This window comes from Rhinatrema bivittatum, chromosome 8 (assembly GCF_901001135.1).
Source record: "Rhinatrema bivittatum chromosome 8, aRhiBiv1.1, whole genome shotgun sequence".
In the NCBI taxonomy this organism is placed as follows: Eukaryota; Metazoa; Chordata; class Amphibia; order Gymnophiona; family Rhinatrematidae; genus Rhinatrema; species Rhinatrema bivittatum.
In genome coordinates, this window is record NC_042622.1 from 232,972,797 (window position 1) to 232,987,582 (window position 14,786).

A 14,786-nucleotide genomic window follows, 5' to 3' on the forward strand; every position below is an offset into this window, starting at 1 on the left:
ATCACCCCAAGGTCCCTCTCCTGCTCCGTGCACGTCAGCCTTTCCCCCCCCCATCGAATACAGTTCATTCGGATTTCCGCTCCCCATATGCATGACTTTGCACTTCTTGGCATTGAATCTCAGCTGCCATATCTTCGACCACTCTTCCAGTTTCCTTAGATCCCGTCTCATTCTCTCCACTCCTTCCGGCGTGTCCACTCTGTTGCAGATCTTAGTGTCATCCGCAAAAAGACAACCTTACCTTCTATCCCGTCCGCAATGTCGCTCACAAAGATATTGAACAGGACCGGTCCCAACACCGATCCTTGCGGTACACCACTTAAAACCGCTCTCTCTTCAGAGAAGGTTCCGTTACCATCACACATTGTCTTCTGTCCGTCAACCAATTTGCAATCCAGGTCACCACCTTGTCACTCACTCCCAAGCTTCTCGTTTTATTCACCAGTCTCCTGTGCGGAACCGTATCAAAAGCTTTGCTGAAATCCAAGTATATGACATCGAGCGCTCTTCCTTGATCCAATTCCTTGGTTACCCAGTCAAAAAAGTCAATCAGATTTGTCTGACAGGATCTTCCCCTGGTGAATCCATGTTGCCTCTGGTCCATCAATTCTCCGGACTGTAGATAGTTCACTATTCTCTTTCAGCAGAGACTCCATTACTTTTCCCACCACCGAAGTGAGGCTAACCGGCCTGTAGTTGCCAGCCTCCTCCCTGTTCCCACTCTTGTGAAGCGGGACCACCACCGCTCTTCTCCAATCTCTCGGCACCACTCCCGTTTCTAGGGATCTATTGAACAGGTCACACAGCGGACCCGCCAGAACATCTCTGAGCTCCCTCAATATCCTTGGATGAATCCCATCAGGCCCCATGGCTTTGTCCACTTTCAGGTTCTTTAGCTCTTCCCACACATTTTCTACTGTAAAAGGATTTTCATCTATTCCACTTCCCTCCAGTTTCTTGTTGTGTAGAGATGGTCCTTCTCCAGGGTCATCTTTAGTGAACACAGAGCTGAAGTATTCGTTTAATATTTCTGCCATTTCTTCGTCTGTCTCCACACATTGATCATTACCACCTTTCAATTTCACTATACCACTTTGGACCTTTCTCTTTTCGCTGATGTATCTGAAAAATGTTTTGTCACCATTTTTTATCTCCTTGGCAATCCTCTCTTCTGCTTGATTTTTTGCCAACTTGATTGTTTTCTTCGTCTCCCTCAGTTGATACAAATATTCTTCTTTGTGCTCCTCCCTTTGGGATCCTTTATATTTCTTGAATGCTGTTCTTTTAGCTTTAATTTTGTCAGCCACCTTTCCTTCAGCAGAGTCTCCATTAATTTTCCCACCACCGAGGTGAGGCTAACCAGACCAAGGAGAAACAGGAAAATAGCCATTTTATTCTGGGCATATGGCTTTAGGATTTTCTTGTGAGTGAAATGCCAGATCTCCCAAGACAGAATGTTTGGAAAGCAAGAAGTCAAACTGAAAATTAACCACCACTGTGGCCCACTTTCTCATAGAACAGAGTTAGGGTACAATACAATGATTCTTCAGAATTATTAGGGGAGGAGGCCAGGGAAGTACACCTGAAGAACAATGTCTGAACAGCTGGACTCCACTCAAAAGAGCATAAGAAGGTGAAATATATCAAAACCATGATATCTGATTATAGGCATGAGAAAAAGGCAAATACCCTTTCTGCTTATTCATGCATTATTCTTTCAAGCATTGGTCATAAGAACATAAGAAGGGCCATGCTAAGTCAGACCAAAAGCCCAGCATCCTGTTTCCAACAGTGGCTAATCCAAGTAACAAGTTACCCAGCCAATCTCAAAGAGTGGACCCATTTCTTGTTGCTTATTCCAAGGGACAAGCGGTGGCTTTCTCCAAATCCTCCTACTTAATACTAACTAGTTTAGGGACTTTCCCTCCAGTAACTTGTCCAAAGCCCTTTTCTGCTCGTCACCTTGACCACATCCTCTGGCAACAGATCCCACAGCTTAATTGTGCACCGAGTGAAAAAATATTTGCTCTGATTTGGTTAGTCATCTGTTTCTGACAGATGCTTTTGATTCTTCGTTGTGTGCACATGCACAAGACTAGCAAAAACCATCCACAGTGAAACCTAATCTGACCCCTGCCTGCCTTCTTAAAGGAGTCATTGGTAACTCTAGGCCATGCAAAGAGGGACCCCCCATTTGTTGACACTATGGCCAGTGCCACTCCACAACCAACACCAACCTACCCATTCCCTGCCCAACTTACAGCAAGAGGTAGACTACAAGAAGGACGTTGATGGGGCTTATCTCTTGCCATCTGGTGCGTATTGCCATTTTGGGGTTATTGTTTTTCCAGGATTCCCCTGCACGGTGATAGAGAGAGACAGGAGTCAACACAAGTAAAGGGCAACATTTAAGCACTAGTATAGAGGACCACAAACAGTATTAAAATAGTAATATTAAAAACTACATGGTTAAGTCACAGACAGGCCGATTCCTTTTGTCCTTAATACAATTTCCCAGCTCTGCCATTGAATCGCAGCCTTATGCTGTCCTGTGCGCAATGTCCACATGTGGGCACTGACTTGCGCACCCTTGTGGCTCAGTTGCCTTGCGGCTGAAAGGAGGCTCCCCATAGGCAGAAGGTGGGGACAGAGTGGTGCGGTGCATGCTGGCTGGAGGGATACAGTGGTAGCAGCGGGAAGGGGAAACAGCAGAACCGTGCAGTTGGGCTGGAGAGCTGCGTGCTAAGGTCGGGCATGGGAACAACTACTCATCCTCCACAAATATTTTGCGGGTGTCTGTTAGTTTATTATAACACGTAATGAAAACTTAGGTTCCTATGAAGGCAGTCAGACATAGGCTGAGACAGTCCTGTTCTAAATCTTTTTTTGTTTTTTTTTATCTATCTGATGTTGGGCAGGCAACATGAGATAGAATCTGCTTTTCTTTGGGAAATCCAGATTACGAATACCAAGAAGGAATAAGACACAAGTTAAAAAGCACAGATTCAACCTGGAGCCATCTGACCACCTTATCAAAAAACAAAACAGCAAAAAACAGCTGAAATCTGCTCAAATATTTAGTTCTAGAGTCTCGTCCTTTTCTGTTTTTCCCTCACAGAGGCTGTTCTCTAACTGGAGTGAGACGCTTTTGGATTTTCAGACAGATTTCCACTTTGGGGATAGGATTGCATGTCCAGAATCCAATAACCACTTCTGCTCTGAACTGTCTTGTTGCCGTGGCGCAGTCTGACATTCCCTCAGGCTTCTGGGGAAACAGGGTACAGATTAGGCCGGCCCAGCGGCTCCAGGGCAAGTCCTGTGTGCTGCCATGTAGAGGGGACCCCAGTTTGATTCTCTGGATGGGGTTCTGCACCCCATGTCTGCCAGGGCTGGGGATGCTGTAGAGGCAGCGATCACAGCCCCTGAAAGGGGAGAGAAGTCAGAGCAATTGTGGTCCTGTTGGCTGAGTTTGGGGCCTGTGGTTGCAGGGCTCTGAGAGGAGCCCTGGTGAGTGGCCCCAGGGAAGGGACTGCTGCCTGAGAACTGCTATGGCAATGATTGGGCTCAATACAATAGGAGGTGAATTCTCGAGGCACCAGGATCCCATCACCAGCTCCGACTGAGCTCAAAGGAGCTGGAGCAAAGTGCCCAAAAAAAAAAAAAAAAAAAAAAAAAAAAAAAAGAGCACAGGCTGAGGTGAGAGAGATACTCACCTTTACTCTGAACTTCGGAGGATGGGCCAGCCACCTGGTTTCCGCCCTTAATTCTGTTTCTCGCCTGACTTTCACCGTCTAATGAGAAGCAAATACAAATGAGTCAGATATTGTTGCTGTTGTACACATGGTTGTGTATAAAGTCTAACGATTTCTAAAGTGTATCCAGACATAAGTATAGCCAGTGTGTGTAAGAACTGGTTGCCCGAGTTTCCATGTCTGTCCGTGCACACGCCCGCCCATGTATCATTCTGTGTATGGGGGTGCTCTCATGTATTTTCTTTGTCCGTAGGCCTGTGCCTGTGTGCGCGGGTAGGTAATAAAAAGCATCTGCCCTCATGACTGCTTAAGGCTCTAGTCACAATTCCTGCCTAAGCCAGGGCTTGTTTTACCTTACCTGCTACATCTGGGAGGAGATACGCTTGGTCAGACTTTTGTTCTAAATCCGACTGGCTGGAATTCTAAAATATTAAAAAACATATGCAGGATCGGTCAGTCCTATTTATTCTGGAAAGGGTCTTCGTGCAGAAACATTGAAAACCGGTGGCACTTCCCTCCCTCCCTCCCCTCCATTACAATATCCCGCCCTCCTTACCAGAGTCTTCTTGCACTGCTCGGAGCTGGTGTCAGCTGGAGAGGCCAAAGGGCTGCTGCTTCTGCTTCCTTCCTGCATCAACAGAAAGCAAACTGTCTGGCGTCAATGCCCAAGTCTGAGACAGGACACCGGTCCGGCCTTCCAGACATGCTCCCACTTTCCTGGTCTCAGACTAGGGCAAGTGGGAGCATCTCTGGAAGGTAAGATGAAGAGATCAGAAGGGACGGGAGAAGGTCTAACAAAAAAAACCCCAAACATTTCATCCCATCCCATGCACAAAAACACAAAGCATTGAGAGGGGCCTAGCCAGTCAACGGGCCTCATAACTGGGCAGGAATACTGGAGCCAGCCCCTGGGGTGGGGGGGGGGGGGGGACTGCAAATTCCAACTGCGCCAACCGGCACCAATGAGAAGAGGGCAGCACCAGGGGGTTCCAAAGGAAGAATAAAGGTTAGGAGGAGGGATGAGGCCATCACATGTCACAACAGAGAGCAAAGAGTCACCCCACCTGTTACATGGCCAGCGGCAGGCAGGTGCTCTGAGGGGGCCCACCTTTCTCACATTCACAGCACCCTCTGGGTCTCTGCCCATTGGAGGAGGCTTCCAGGGCTTTTTCGGGCTCCTCCCCCTCCTCCTCTCCCACACCCCGGCACAAGCGCACCATCTGTGACCCTCTCAAGGGGCAGAGTAAAAAACGTGCACGTCGGGTGCACATTTTTCTTTGGCATTGGGAGAAACAGATAATAGCCTTATCAACGTGCATTTTGCATGTGATGAGCGCTATTACCTACACATGCGACTGGACGCCTGTTTTGGATGCGCTATCCCCCGTTTTGCATCAGGGGTTATGGACCAGCGTCCAATCACACGTTGAGCCGTGTGCTGCAGCCAGCGCAGGGTACTGCATCGGCCTGATTGAATACCCATGGGATCCATTTGCATATACTGGATGTCCACAGTGCATGTGGCCCTTGGTGTCAATGTCCGGCTGGGATCCACATGTAAACAGGACTTCACCAACTTGGAATGTTCATCTCCTGTCTCATCTATTCCTTCCTTCCCATAATGCTTCTCTGTCCATTTGCAAAAAACATTTCCAGTGAAATTCTGTGTATCTTTAGTGAATGTTGTGTTCTGCCTGTTTGTCTTGTGCCTTCATAAGAACTGATAGCTGCCAATTACAACCCACAAACGTTAGACAGATAAACACATGCCAGGACACCACCCAAAAGATGGAGCGAAATCAGGTTTAACACAATATATAAAAACAAAAGAGCCAGGGATCTCCACCACCGCCAATAATAACTCACACAAAAGGAAATCCCCCAAAAACACCCACAGGTTAACACACTCGTCTAGCAGTAAAGATTGTATGATAACGCATCAGCCAGCCGGACAGCATGGCCTCTCACAAATGGGCCGCCCGGACAGCTCAGTCATTTGCGAAAAATATTTTTCAGTCAGTTTTCTTTTTTGTATTTAATAATCACTCGTCTCGTCGTGATTTCTCACCGGAGGAACTGAGGGAACCATTTTGTCGATCATTTATATAAGACACTGAACTTGACAAGACGGAACTTGAAGGTGGATGACGTCAACTTTTCAAGATGGGTTCCTATTGGTCACGTAAGTTAACGGTTGTTGGGTCTCTGTCAAGTTCAGCGTCTTATATTAATGGTTGACAAAATGGGTTCCTCCAAGGAAAAATCATGATGGGACGAGTGAAGTCTTATGTCAATGGTACTTGGTTGGTGATAAGTTAAGTATTTTAAATAGTAGCAATCACAAGATACATTTATTTATGGTAGAATATATATTTTTATTGTAAATAATGATATAAAGAGAATTGGCCTGAAGACTACATTGGTCTAAGTGATCACGGGGCTCCTGAGGAAGCTATATTTATTTATTTAGAGAATTTATATACCGATGAACGTTGGGAACATCTCATCGGTTTACATTAAAACAAAATTATAGCTAACCGAGCTTTACATAGAAATTGGAACCAATTGTAACAAGGAACAGAACAGATAATAACAGGAAAACATTAGAACTTAACTTATGAAGGGGAATAAGTAAAAATGGATCAACACATATATAATAGGGAAAGGAAGGAAGGATCTATTTACAGGAAACAGGGGGGTATAGTAATAAAAATATAATAATAATAATATTAAGGAATTCAATTACAAGTAGTAAAGTGCCAGGGTAGGATGTTAAGCGAAAGCTTGCTTGAAGAGGCAAGTTTTTAGGTTATGTTTAAATTTTTTTGGGCAGGGTTCCTGCCGCAGGAAGGGAGGGAGTTTGTTCCAAAGGACGGGCCCAGCTAATGAAAGTGCTCGTGCTTTGGTGGAAGCAAGCTTGGATTGCTTAGGTGATGGTATGACAAGAGTAGCCCTGTGCTGTTGCCTAATTGGTCTGTTTGATTTGTGAAAGATGAAGTGGTCAGATAACCAATGCATTTCTTGGTTGTGTAGGGCTTTATGGATCAGTGTGAGGGTTTTATAAGATATATGCGAGATAACAGCCGGTGTTGAGCCATGATCATTAATAATTTGCCATATGAATGTATTGGGGTAGATTTTCAAAGGGTTAAGAGCGTAAGAAAAGCGCGTAACCCCCGAAAACCTATCCCTGCGCACACTGAGCCTATTTTGCATAGGCTCGGCGGCGCACACAAGCCCTGGGATGTGCGTATGTCCCAGGGCTTTCAAAAATGGGCGGGCCGGGGCGGTCCCGAATCTCTGGGGATGGCGCGCCGGCAGCCAGCTGGCGCAGGCCAGCGTAATTTCGGAAACAAAGGGGGGGGGGGGGGGGGAAATAGAAAAAAAAGCTCCCTCCAAGGCCGCTCCGATTTCGGAGCGGCCTTGGAGGGAACGGGGAAAGTCATCGGGGCTCCCCTTCGGCTCAGCGCGCGCAAGGGTCAGCGTGTGCTGACCCTGGATTTTATAACATGCGCGCGGCGCATGTTATAAAATCGGGTGTACATTTGTGTGCGTCGGGTAGCGCACACAAACGTACCCTGTGTGCGCGTAACATTTAAAATCGGCCCCATTGTTTTTTAAAATTCAAAAAAGAAAATTGACTAAAAAATATTTTCGCAAATGATGTAGCTGTCCGGGCCGCCCCTTTGTGAGAGGGTGTTTTTTTGGGATTTCCTTTTGTGTGAGTGAAATCAGGTTTACCTGGAGATGGTGGCAGAGGGACCTCACCACCTGATAAGTTGCTTCCCTGTTCCGCAGTGATCCAAACAGGTACTGTGAGAGAAGAGATGGGACAACCGTCAAGACAACGTCACTGAAACCTGCCATGCTGAATTACTTCATTTCCTAGAGCACGCACAGAGCCTGTGACAGATGGACACGCATCCATTACCAGCCATTGCCTATGGATTTACTCAGGAGGCCAATGATTAGCACTACCTATTCGGATAAGATTAGCACTACTTATCCAGCTAAGTGGCAGCCGCTGAATATCCAGCTGCGATCAAGCCTGAATGGAATGGGTAAATGTAAATTGGTTATTTACTCTTTCAAAAAAATACAAAGGCTAGGGGACACTCCATGAAGTAGAACATTCAAAACAAATCAGACAATTCTTTTTCACCCAACGCACAATTAAGCTCTGGAATTCATTGCTGGAGGATGTGGTTAAGGCGGTTAGCATGGCTGGGTTTAACAAAGGATTGGACAATTTACTGAAGGAATGTTATAGTCTACAGGTCAATTATCCATAGGATGCCCCACACTTTTTAAACACATGGTATTTGCATGCATTGTATTCAAATAGCAGCTTCGTATGTGGTCAAAAGTGTGTGCATACATTTACTCCATCTACAAAAATGAAGTAAAGTAGACAGCGAAGCTAACACATATAATGTTTGAAAATTAAATGTATGCATGTAATCTTCTTCCCAATCAATTACATTGCCCCGCCCCACTATAGCTAAAGGTTTGTGTGCTGGGAAAGTACGCAAGTGCTTTCAGCTGGTTAGAAATCCATTCAGGTGGATTCAGCCATTCTACCCTTAGGGATTGCCAGTAAGCTCCCTATCTTAAGCAACAGCCTAAATCAACTTTGGTTTAACCTCAATGTATCTCTGGATCTGTAGTTCTACTTTCTCTGACGCAAGGGGGAACTCCATGTACGTAGTTGCAATGGTGTAAAACCAGGACTTTCGCAGCCTGACCTTTTATGGAGCTGACTGGTGGTTTCAAGGTCTGTGTCTACGGTGACATCCTGAGGCCTATGCTGCTGTTTTATTGCTCACCTTCTCTCCCTCCGTGGTCCTGATGCTCAGAGCATTGGGTACCAGCAATGCGGTGTTGGCTTTCTTAAGGATAACTATTGAAGTGACAGGAATCAGCGTCTGATGAAAATAAAAATAAATCTGGATGAGGTTTGCAGTTTATTTTGGTCATCTCCCATCTTACTTTGAGCTCGCTATAGACACATGACGCTTGACTTTAGCTCACTCTAGTTTGAGAACTGGCGAGATGTTATGAGTCATTGTGGAGTCCAGACTAGTCAACTGTACCCTGTGAGGCCGTCGTTATCTCAGGTGGAGCCCAACAGTCCAACAAGTCATTGGTTAACATTATATAAGCAACTGTAAACCAGACGTTGCTATAGTAAACGGTAAACCATGGAGCTATATTCAACCATAGTTAGGAAGGGTTCACATGCTATTTTAATTCTGCTTAACAATAAGCACAGCAAGACAATGGCTAACCCTAGTCAGGGCCGGTGCTTCCATTAGGCAAGCTAGGGGGTTGCCTAGAGCGCCAAGATTTTGGGAGCAGCAAAATCTTGCCAGTGTGTAATCTCGGTGGATGCTGTACCATAGCCAATACCGACAAAAGAGGGAGTGCTGTGCTGGAGCCACTGCCACCGGTAGTTAAGTTGGCGTTGGGAGGGTGAGGGGGGGTGAATGACCAAAGGGTGCCAAATATGCTTGCACCAGCCCTGACCCTAGTCATTAAAACAGCCGACATAAAAATCAGTTCCTCTAGCTTCAAGGATTGGATTTTTATGTTATATATATATATATTTTTTTTCCCTATCTGACTGTGGTTGATTGTTAAGAGTATCATTGTAACAGCTGACCAAGCTTGGCAAAATGACATGTTTTAAATCATGCAAGCTAGTCTTTTGATTGGAGCCTTAATTATATAGGTGACAAGTATGCGACGGAGGATTTGGCTGCATTATTTGCGTGGTCATTAATCATGGCTGATAACAATTAGGATCGACGGGGGGGGGGGGGGGGGGGGATCAATGACCTGGTTGGAAGTGGATTATTTCCCAGAAACTGGTGACCACTGTCCGAGGCACAGCTACACTGCGACCACGGCACAGGAACAGAAGGCTCTAACTGCGTTCTGACGGTCTGGAGTGCAGGATTGGGCACTCACCTTAATTTCCTTGCGCAGCATGCTACAGAAAAAGGAGATGAAATTTGGGGAGATGTAGAGGCGACCCTGGTAGAGAACTTCCTTTTGCCAGGCACAGGAGAAGGCTAGAGGAAGAGAAACACAAGGGAGAAGATGAGGCAAGGTCAGTGACTATGTTAGCAATGAGTGAGACGAGCAGGTGAGATCGCCAAAAGGGAAAAAAAAAGGCCACTTACAGTCAATCAGATTCTCCTCCTCGGGCACCTCCTTGAAGACCCTATGGAAGGTAACATTGTGTTTCGGCAACTGGGAAAAGCAGAAGAGCAGGAGGATGACAAGGAAATGGAAGGGGGGAGGGGAGGGGAGAAAGGATCAACAGCGGATTGGAGAGACAAGAGGTGCAAGATCAAAGGGAAAGAGAGAGACAAGGATGGGGAGAGAGACGGGGGGGGGGGGGGGGGGGGGCAGGAGAAGAGAAATAGAAAGAAAGAGAGAGAGACAAGATTACATTTGATTTCCACATTTTGTGATGACCCTGTGGCAGTTTCCGTCTTTTTTTCGAGCTCCATACATTGCCAAAATAATAAACAGCAATCCTACAGAGACGTTCCTGACCCCGATGCAGGCAGTTTGGAAATGGCCGTGTGCCGGGCCTGGGAGTGCCCATGTCTAAATAAAGTCCTTGGTGACCTGCTCACCCAGTTCACTGAAAGGTGCTGAAAGCCAATTTTACTAAATAATTTTACCTCTGAGAGTCCCTCTTGTGCACAGAGATGAACGGTCAAGGCTTTTTTCCTTGCATGCTTTTATTTACAGTGCAAAAATGTCAGCATTCACATTAATTAACTCCAATTCCTTAATACAAACTCAAAATAGGCCAGCTATACTGAAGGGGCTGCCTTCCCTTATAATGCACCCAGAATACAGGCCAGGTAATCTGAGGGGCTGCCTCTCCCTTATAATGCACCCAGAATACAGGCCAGGTAATCTGAGGGGCTGCCTCTCCCTTATAATGCACCCAGAATACAGGCCAGGTAATCTGAGGGGCTGCCTCTCCCTTATAATGCACCCAGAATACAGGCCAGGTAATCTGAGGGGCTGCCTCTCCCTTATAATGCACCCAGAATACAGGCCAGGTAATCTGAGGGGCTGCCTCTCCCTTATAATGCACCCAGAATACAGGCCAGGTAATCTGAGGGGCTGCCTCTCCCTTATAATGCACCCAGAATACAGGCCAGGTAATCTGAGGGGCTGCCTCTCCCTTATAATGCACCCAGAATACAGGCCAGGTAATCTGAGGGGCTGCCTCTCCCTTATAATGCACCCAGAATACAGGCCAGGTAATCTGAGGGGCTGCCTCTCCCTTATAATGCACCCAGAATACAGGCCAGGTAATCTGAGGGGCTGCCTCTCCCTTATAATGCACCCAGAATACAGGCCAGGTAATCTGAGGGGCTGCCTCTCCCTTATAATGCACCCAGAATACAGGCCAGGTAATCTGAGGGGCTGCCTCTCCCTTATAATGCACCCAGAATACAGGCCAGGTAATCTGAGGGGCTGCCTCTCCCTTATAATGCACCCAGAATACAGGCCAGGTAATCTGAGGGGCTGCCTCTCCCTTATAATGCACCCAGAATACAGGCCAGGTAATCTGAGGGGCTGCCTTCCCCTTATAATGCACCCAGAATACAGGCCAGGTAATCTGAGGGGCTGCCTCTCCCTTATAATGCACCCAGAATACAGGCCAGGTAATCTGAGGGGCTGCCTCTCCCTTATAATGCACCCAGAATACAGGCCAGGTAATCTGAGGGGCTGCCTCTCCCTTATTACTCATGATTAGGTTGTCTTCTGCAGGAGTCTCAGGGCCTCACCTCTGCTCCCTGAGCCTGGTATGGGATCCTCCCTGGGATCAGAATTCCTTGCAGCATTATGCCTTAAGGTAGACTGGGCCAGATAACTGGAGCCGGTCCTTAAAGTGTTCTGAGGCTCTTGGGTACCTGCTCTGTCCCACCTCTCTTCACCTTTTTCCCATGGCTGCAAAATGTAAAGTTTATCAAGGCCATGGTTCTTCATTTAGATTGTTATATTCTGCCCTTTGGCACTTCAGAACAGATTACATTCAGGCACTGTAGGTATTTCTCTCTCCACAGAGGTCTTACCTTCTAAGTTTGTACCTGAGGCAACAGAGGGTAAAGTGACTTGCCCAAAGTCACGCGGAGCAAGGCAGGACTTGAATCCTGCTCTCCCCAGCTCCTAGCCCACTCCTCCACTCCGCTCTATGGCTCCAATGGGGGAAGTAGGTTGGTCTCTTGCGTCCCTACTGGTTAATCCCTGGGTCTGCTGTTTTTGGTCCAACCATTTTTAATTTGCGTCAATATAATCTTTTAGGTCTGATCCTGCTCCTAAGTGGTCTGGAGCTCCACAGGCTTCTGTACTGTCACCCTTCTTGCTTAATGTGTACCTGCTCCATTTGAGTCAGCTGCTGGGCCATTTTAACATCAGCTGTTATTTGCATACTGAAGATATATAGCACATTCTGTTGGGAAGGACACTTCACTATATCTTAACTTATTGTTTGACGGCCCACGAGTCCTGGCGTAGCAGTAATTCTCTTTGACTAAATTTTCCAAATGCAGAGATTCTCTGGGTGGGAGAGGCAGATCGACAAGGTGCTGCTCTGTCCAGGTCCCGGAAGAGCGAGCTGTCCCAGTGATTCTGTAGGCCAAAAGCCTGCGAGTCTTGCTGGAATATATAATTTGTCTATACTTGCAAATCTGTTACTTTTTGCTTCGCCTTATAAAGAAGGCTCGTTCATTCTCGAGCAAAGATCCCTTACGAGCAGTTCTTTCTTCCTTGGTATTTATCAGAATGGACTACTGTAACAGTCTGCGGGTTGGTTTGCCCAAAACTCATCGCCACTGTCTTCAGCTGTTTAAAAATGCCACTGCGCACGTCATTTCTAACGTGAAGTACAGGGATCGTATACAACTCCAGTTCCATATGATCTGCCCTGACCACATTTAAAATTGCTTGCCAGCCCATCTTGCCTGTTATTCCCCTTGCTGTGCACTGTGTTAGACACAGTCAGCTCTGCTAGCTGTCCCCTCGCTACGATCTGTGGCCTGTCATAAATCTTTCAGCCGGGTCCTTAATGTCAGTCCGGAATACTGTTCCATGCAAAGCCAAAGGCTGTAGGGGCTACTTGTAAAGTGCCGGCTGTTTCAAACAGTGTTTCCCATGGGCTGAATGCTGAATTGTTTTAGTTCAGTTTATTTATTAAGCTTGCTGGGCAGACTGGTTGGACCACTGGCTCCTTGTATGCCGTCATTTCTTTTTCTGTGTACAAGTTTTAGTTAACCGAGTGCGTACAGTGCAATATTATAATTCATTGGTTTTCGTATGTTTTATGTTTTGCTTGTTCTGCATCTTTTGTGGCATTCCTGCCCCGATGGCCGCTTGGCCATCATTGTGAGGTTTATAAGCATAATTAAGTAAATAGATAAAATGTGGATCACGTCAGCCAGAGACATAGGAGCTGCAGGAAAGGGAGTCTCCAAGGATTGGGGGGGGGGGGGGGGCAGTTAGGTGATTCTCAGTTAGTATAAGCCTTGCCACAAGCATCATTGCTAAACAGCTGTAGGGGGTCACAGCTAATCTGGACCACTTTCCAAAGCTATTTCAAGGGACATTTTGCAAAATTTGGGGGGGGAGGGGGAGGAGGAGGGGACAGTGAGCAAACGTGACTTATCATAAAGCGCCAGCATTAAAAGGTGACCGACGTGGGGAGGACCCTGCTTTAGGGCTACCTCCAAGGCCAACTTGCTGGGATAAGAGGAAGAGAAAGTTAATCAAGCCCCCAGCCAGTTGATGGCAGCTTCTGACTGGCATCTTACATCCAGCCCACATCCCACATCCAAGGAAGGCTTAAATAGACAAGGTCCCTCCTGGTGCCACGCACGGTGCATAAAACGGGTTCTTCACGAACAGCAAGGCACGTAACAATGAGCATCGGCGGCAGCCTAGTCGATGCGTGCCCTACACTCCTTTTGGTTTGGTTTTTTTTTTTTTTTAAGACAAGGGAACCATTTAACAAAACAGCAGACACCCCTGTGAACGAAGACCCCATGCAGTGCAGCCATCCAGGGAGTTTCTAGGGATTGCTGGCTTGAGATTTTATTGCTGATAATGGATGTATGAAAGATTTTAGTTTACAATACTATAGAATAACGTGTATTTATTTTAATGTTTTATAATTGAAATTGTATTTTGTTCCTAAATTAATGCCCTCTGCTTTGATCTTAAAACTGGAAAAGAAAGCTATAAAACCACAGGAGTACATTTTAACCTCTTGTTTCAGAAGGTTCTGGCGGTTTTCCAACAGGAATATCTTTGAAATCAGAGTTGGACTGACTCACCTGACTCGGAGTCAGGTGCTCGCCCTACTCACAGGCAGAGTGCGACTCACAGGGCCTCTCCCCTGCTCTCTGCAAACCAGCGATGCTCTCCAGCGCTATCACCTTCTCCCAGCCTTCCTGGAAAAACTCATCCAGCCCTGAAGGGCAAACTCCTTTGACACAAGCTGAATTCAGCTCTCCTTAAAAGAACCAGGGCGTTTCATAACGTCTTGCCCGCTTAATTCTGCCTGACCCACATGGACAATCCGACTCCAAGGGATCATTTACAATATCCAAGTCTAGAGTACAGAAAAGAAGCCCCCGGGGGTCACGAGACAGCCGACTGGAACACGTTTCTCCTCTCTATCAATGGGTCTTGTGTTCTGACATTTCTCTTTCTGGGAACAGATGGGGAGAAGCACTTTTTCTTTCATGGCCAGCGTTCCCAGCACTCTGCGCTGTCCATGAACGGCAGCACTGTAGTGTTGGGTGTGGCATGCAACGTCTGGGGAGCCGAGCACTTTCATCTCCTGCCTGATGACCACTAGAAGGGGGCCAAGCTCTTAGTAACATTGGCACATCCCCAGCACAGCTCTGGAAATCTTTTGGGTAACAGGCAGAGGGAATCAATGTACCAACCTCCTTCATGACGACACTGGGAAAGCCTGACGGAGGTGACTTGATGATCTTA

The 14,786-nt window shown here is 46.7% G+C and overlaps 1 protein-coding gene across 2 annotated transcripts in view; it reads right to left on the bottom strand.

Moving 5' to 3' along the window:
• Positions 1 to 14,786, bottom strand: part of LOC115097902 (GRAM domain-containing protein 2B-like) — a 63,707-nt gene that overhangs the window by 11,323 nt on the left and 37,598 nt on the right. For both annotated transcript variants that reach the window (XM_029614066.1, XM_029614065.1), the window contains exons 4-11: positions 9,938 to 10,007; positions 9,723 to 9,826; positions 8,579 to 8,677; positions 7,494 to 7,565; positions 4,309 to 4,380; positions 4,111 to 4,174; positions 3,714 to 3,791; positions 2,262 to 2,358 (exon numbers count right to left, since the gene is read on the bottom strand). In XM_029614066.1, coding sequence (XP_029469926.1) covers positions 2,262 to 2,358; positions 3,714 to 3,791; positions 4,111 to 4,174; positions 4,309 to 4,380; positions 7,494 to 7,565; positions 8,579 to 8,677; positions 9,723 to 9,826; positions 9,938 to 10,007 — 656 coding nt within the window. The remainder of the gene's footprint in view (positions 1 to 2,261; positions 2,359 to 3,713; positions 3,792 to 4,110; positions 4,175 to 4,308; positions 4,381 to 7,493; positions 7,566 to 8,578; positions 8,678 to 9,722; positions 9,827 to 9,937; positions 10,008 to 14,786) is intronic.